General features: G+C 44.3%; 1 protein-coding gene across 1 annotated transcript; it reads right to left on the reverse strand.

Moving 5' to 3' along the window:
- Positions 1 to 1,594: 1,594 nt before the first annotated feature.
- Positions 1,595 to 4,534, reverse strand: Rps6 (ribosomal protein S6). The gene is made up of 6 exons (XM_031377813.1): positions 4,381 to 4,534; positions 3,738 to 3,869; positions 3,156 to 3,366; positions 2,873 to 3,019; positions 1,840 to 1,997; positions 1,595 to 1,732 (listed from the first exon to the last, which is right to left on the reverse strand). The coding sequence occupies exons 1-6, from the start codon at positions 4,384 to 4,386 to the stop codon at positions 1,637 to 1,639; spliced, it is 750 nt and encodes a 249-aa protein (XP_031233673.1). The 5' UTR covers positions 4,387 to 4,534; the 3' UTR covers positions 1,595 to 1,636.
- Between the last annotated feature and the right edge of the window lie 1,466 nt (positions 4,535 to 6,000).

Below are 6,000 nucleotides of genomic sequence, written 5' to 3' on the forward strand. Positions count from 1 at the left end.
TATACCCAACTGAGGCAGCTTCCTGGGTGGTAGTATCACATATCTTGCTTATGGTTGTACTTCCTAGTGATCAAGTCATCTAATCATGGTTTGCCACTGCATCCCTACAATTAGGAAGCAGGGTATCCTATACAATTGTAGTAAGCCAGATGATCTCTGGGTTACACATGAAAACTTACCTCATGCCACAGTATGCCTTTTAGGGAATGCCATTTGCTTTTAGATTTCCTCTCGGGGTTAAGAGGCAGCAGAGGCTTTAAGTTGCAAACCACTATATTGGTCTGGAACTCAACTGTACTGGAACTAGGCCTGCTATTGCTTCTCCAAAACAGTATTGGTTTATATGGGAGTTGGCTGTAGAACTTGGGGCCTGCCTACTTTGAACCTCATGTACCTTTAAGATCCTGCCCAAGTCATGGTGGCAGAGACTACATAAGGGAGGTCCAGGCCTGCCAGCTACTGTCCTAGAAAGGTCCTGTTTTACACAAAGCTGGGCATGTTAGCACTCAGGGAGGCTTGAAGCAACTGACCTCAGGCCAGCCAGGATACAGAAAAAGTACAACAAACCCAAAAGCACAACAGGTCACATGCCATATGAAAATGAAGTCTAGACAAAAGCAAAGGTGTCAAATGTGTTAAAGCAGCAACTGCTGGGCAAGCAGGTCAAGATTTAAGTCATACACTAAATACTAAAGACTGATAGGTTTCGAAGTTGTGATATTTACAGCCAGTTAGCTAGCTTCCGAATATACTTGAACACTGGTCAGTGTTATATTGGACCTAATATTGGTTTCAGTGATTAGTTAAATCTTGGCATGTGACATAGGACAGAATAACTGGGAGCTACCAATGGCAGTGATTCATTTGAGTACAGGTGATTTGTATTGTAAAACTTTTGCACTAAAACAAGAGGTGGCTTTGTTCCTGGTGTGGCCTAGAGTGACAACCAAAGTTAAAAACCCATCTTGAACCCCCACACCAAAACAAAATTAAGAGCAGGTCTTTGGAAGGGTATTTCCCATTTTACTGTGTTTGTAGCACACCTATGAACAATATAGTCACGTGTAACAAAAAACAAGATGGAGAAAATAACCTGTCTTTGTTACACAGGTTCTCACTTGTGATATACACTAGAGCTACTTTCACACCTAAAGGGGTATATACATTCAAGTCAGTAGCAGTGGGAAACAGGATTGAGGCCTAGGTTTAATCCCTACCACTACCATTCACCAAGAGTACACCAAACAGGCCATTGCCACTGTAGGAATTATGGGACATTACAGGGGCAGGGAGGGTGGCAGTGCATGGGTGATACCTTTTGGGACAGAAGCTATCTTTAACAAGTTTCAAAAGCAGTATTTTATAAAGGCCTTTAATTATTAACCTTATATAGTAATTTAAGGCTCCTATGTCATCCTACTTTTTAATGGTCTCCAAATTTATTTACCTTGGGGTGGGGGACTAGATACATATAATTTGAAAATAATCAATTTCCCCATATTCTAGCAGTCCTATATATGTATTCCTTTTTTCTATGGCTCATCTTTCCCTTCACACTTATCTAGTTACACTATTAATAAAAAATAAAAGTCAATGAAAAAGATTCAACAATTATTTATTTGTTACTCTTAAAGACTTATTTTTGACTGGATTCAGATTTAGAAGTAGAAGCTCTCAGCGAGGACAGCCTACGTCTCTTGGCAATCTGTTCCTGGCGCTTTTCTTTGGCTTCCTAAACAAAACAAAACAAAACAAAACAAAAAAAAAGTTAAGGCTTTACCTTGGTGAAAAATGCAAGTCCAATGGCATTCTTGCGTTCTTTTCTTACACCAGTCTTACCTTCAGTCTCTTGGCCAAAAGTTTAGCGTATTCTGCAGCCTCCTCCTTGTTTTTCTTAGTGCGTTGTTTCTTCAGAGCAATACGTCGGCGTTTGTGTTGCAGGACACGTGGAGTAACAAGACGCTGAATCTTGGGTGCTTTGGTCCTGGGCTTCTTACCTAAAAATCCAGATGAGTTATCATTTCCCAATATCCATGCTGGATGGCTATGCAGTGGTATAATATAAGTCTGGCACACCCAAGGCCCAATTCAATCCCCACCATCCACCCAAGGCCAGTGTTGTCCTCAAAATATTTTAAGTATCAAGTATTAATTATTATTAAACACTAAGTATTACTCTGTCCCCATGGTCTGCATTCTTATAATCCCACTGTATTTTCAATTTCCCATTTATGCTTGAATCCTATTTTCAGATAGACTCTGCCTACTATTAGAACTTTATGGTAAATTATAAAATATTAATTTTAGCCTTTTGGATTTATACTCCTTATTCTACATTACAGGCTTCTCTGGGAACAGAAACCTGCTTTCATCTCAGCTCACGGACCCTTGCAAAATAAGCTGGATAGCCAAGTTCTGCTACAGTTCAGCCACCCCGTCCATAAGAGGGAATGGACATTTTAAACCTCTTTTTAAGTTAAACATGTTCTCTAGCATCACACTTTCTAATACATGCAAAGTCAACAGTCCTGAGTTATTTGTATTTAATATACAAGCTATGCCTCCTACAGGAACATTAAAATCATCTGATACTGTAGATCTTCATTAATATGTTGCCTAATAAATAGTATGTATTGTTCAAGCACCAACTTAGAACCTGGTCTCTCCAAAACCCCCTCCTGCAAGCTATCCTTTTGACACACACACACACACACACACACACACACACACACAAAGTACTTTAAAGGTTTTCCAAATGTATCCTTTCCAAGAATCCTTGTCACTCATCCCAAAGCCATGAACAGAACTGTCTGAAAAACCAGACACTAGGCAAAGCTGCAGGGATAGCACAAAATGCCCCCAAATCCATTACCTTCTTTGTTTAAGGGCTTTCTGACAACATACTGGCGGACATCATCTTCTTTGGAGAGATTAAAAAGCTTTCGGATTCTACTAGCTCTTTTAGGTCCCAACCGACGAGGCACAGTAGTATCTGTCAGCCCAGGAATCTCCTTTTCTCCTTAAAGAATCAGAATAAAGACATTAAGTTGTGTACCACTTAGGAAACAAGTTCATTGGTCGATGCCCCGCTATGTAGGAGGCAGAGCTCGAGTTCCAGGACAATTTCAACAAATACACTTGAACATAAGCCTCACCTTTCTTTACAATAACCAAGTTGAGAACACTTAGATTAGCATCCACAATGCATCCTCGAACAGACTTGCGTTTCCTCTCTCCGGTTCTCCTTGGTCTGTAACAAGAATGCCCCTTACTCAACAGCAGGCGCACTCTGCCATGGGTCAAAACGCCTTGCTTCATGGGAAAACCTTGTTTGTCATTCCCACCGCTGATCCGGACCACATAGCCCTGCATTAAACATAAATATAGTACATTTACTAGTTCTGTTCCAACCTACAAAGTTCAAGTTCTTAACCTCTTATCATAACACCCCACTAGGGAGAATAACTGAGACCAATTTCAACCACTCACGCTTTGTCTCTTTGTCTCCGTTTCCAACTAAGGTCAAACTAGCAATCTCTCCATTTTGATTTACACTCCCAACTACCCAGGTTTTACTAGAGTGATCGTGAAGGGCCTTTTAAGACCCTGAATTACGGCAAGGCAAGAGGGGTGCCAAGCTCCTCTTGGCACATTTCCCCAAAGCTGGTTCTATTAGTGAAACTTAACCGAACCCAACAGCACTTGCGCTGGGATAAGGAGGTCAATAGTAACTGTACCTTCCACTCTTCACCAAGAGCATCAGCAGCTACTTCTGTGGCCATACGCTTCTCATAGAACGTACGAAGCTTGCGTTCATCATCTACTTCAATGAGTTTCTGACAGCCAGTGGCAGGGAAGGAGATGTTCAGCTAGCGTTTTAAAGGGGGGACAAAAGAAAACCTTAGGAGCCTACTACTCAACGTCAACAATTCAGTCTCAGAACATTTTTAAGTTAGCTCTCATACACAGCCGAAAGCCCGAGCCTCGGGTTCCTACGCCCTGCAAAGTACCAACCACCAGGATAAGACCTTTTACAAGAGCAATGCAGAATGTTGTGAGGGCGCCAGAGCGACCCTCACGACCTCGGACAGGAGAGTGGCGAGGAATCAAGGGCCGCGGGGCAGCCAGCCGCAAGCGGGGCTTCAAGTCCGCGTGCGCCCAGCCTGGAGCCGGGCGCCGCCATTGCGCTACGTCCGCGGTGACGGCGCTGCAATCGCCCGCCATCCGCTCTCCTAAAGGGTCCCAAGGCCGCAAGAGCGAGCTTCCTCCAGCCTCAGACCCTTCTCCGCTCAGTGCGGGACTTGTGAAAGCCGGGGGCTGGGGCAGCGCCGCGTTCTCGGCCTCGAACTGCCTCACTCAGCCCCAGCCAGGGACTCTTACCTTCATCTTGACACAGCCGACCGCCTAGGAGGCGTCACGAAAAAGAGGCCCGACTTCCGCTTAACCCAGGTCACATAGCGCTCTGAATTCTCGCGAGAATAGCTTGCGCTGGAGCCGGCGGAAGTGACTTTGGAGGGGCGGTGCTTCCGGGGGTGGAATTAACTAGACTACTAAGAGGCCGGTTTGTAGGGAAAAGTTATTTTAACTTTCTAGATCTTCCTTGTGACTTGGGTTAGCCTCCCGTGTCCCGCCAGACTGGTCCACTGAGTTGCCGAATCTCCGTTTCCGACCCTGGTTTCTAGTAGTACCTAAATGGGAAAGCACGACCAGAGATGTGGCCCGTTCCTCACCTGTACGGAAGGAAGATTTAAAATTCAGGATCTTGTCCTGATCCCAGCGGTTGACGGCAAGAAATCCTGAAAGCCACGCTTTATTCTGCATCGGTCAGAGTGACTCCTGTAGTCCCTGTACCGCAGAAGTGAGCAGTCACGTTTACCCAGCACAGTCAACTAGCGGATGCTTCAGTCTTGAGCATCTCTGCTTTCTCTTTTTTTCTGCCAAAATTTTCCCTTTTGTGGATGGGCTGGGCGTGACAACTCAGATTGGAAATTGAGCCTAGAGTCTCATCACTGAGCGTCACTGTCATTTTCAGCTCTTTTTCAAAACACAACACTATTTCTGTGCTTCCCTTGTTTACTGCAATTACATACTGTTTTGTTTGTTTTTTGAGACTGTCTTTGTATAACCCTGGCTGTTTTGAAACTCCCTATGTACACCATATTGATCTGCTCACCACTGTCACCAGTTTCTGTCTCTAAAATTTTGACAATCAAATGGTAGTTGTCTTTTTTTATAACTGGGTGGTTTCGCTGAGTATAGTCTTCAAGGTTTATTTTACTGCATGGTGGGATTTTCTTCCTTTTAAAGGCTGTGTATGTGTGTGTGTGTGTGTGTGTGTGTGTCCACATTTTGTATACTGATTTTCTTGTTGAACATTCAAGTTGCTTCATACAATATCCTTGGGAGTATAGATGCCTGCTTCCAGCCCTCAGACATCATAAGGGGTCTGATCCCTTTGAATTGGAGGTACAGATGGTTGTCAGCTGCCATGAAGGTTCTGGGACTTGAATGCTAGTCCTCTGGAAGAGCAGCTACTAGTCCTAACCATTGAGATGTCTCTCCAGACCCTGTTACCTATCTTTCAATTTTGCAGTTAGATGTGCCATTGATGATGCCTGCCTCTAACCCTGGCACTATGGAAATAGAGACAGGACAATTGCCACAAGTTCTTGCCAGCTTGAATTCCAGGGTAGGCAGAAATACATAGTGAGAGCCTGAATCAAACAAACAAACAAATGAGATAGAGGTTGGAGAAGCTTGCAAGTGATGTTGAGGTATGTTGTGGAGGCAGGCTTTCACTTTGCAGCCCAGGCTGATGTCAAGCCCCATGGTGTTGCTGGGGACAACTCCTGATCCTGACTTCTGCCTCTCAAGTGCTGAGATTGGCATAGGCCTGGGCCACCACTAATCTGCTCTTAAAGACTGACCACTGCAGTTTGGCGGTTCCTCCGGAAATTGGACATAGCTCTACCGGAGGACCCAGCTATACCACTCCTGGGC

This window comes from Mastomys coucha, unplaced genomic scaffold (genome assembly GCF_008632895.1).
Source record: "Mastomys coucha isolate ucsf_1 unplaced genomic scaffold, UCSF_Mcou_1 pScaffold18, whole genome shotgun sequence".
Lineage (NCBI taxonomy): Eukaryota > Metazoa > Chordata > Mammalia > Rodentia > Muridae > Mastomys > Mastomys coucha.

Excerpts from the sequence above, each read along its gene's own strand:
- Rps6 (XM_031377813.1), bottom strand. Across the intron at positions 1,998-2,872 it reads AAAGCCCTTAAACAAAGAAG|GTAAGAAGCCCAGGACCAAA; the intron begins GTAATGGATTTG and ends CTGGATTTTTAG. Across the intron at positions 1,733-1,839 it reads TTTTGGCCAAGAGACTGAAG|GAAGCCAAAGAAAAGCGCCA; the intron begins GTAAGACTGGTG and ends TGTTTTGTTTAG.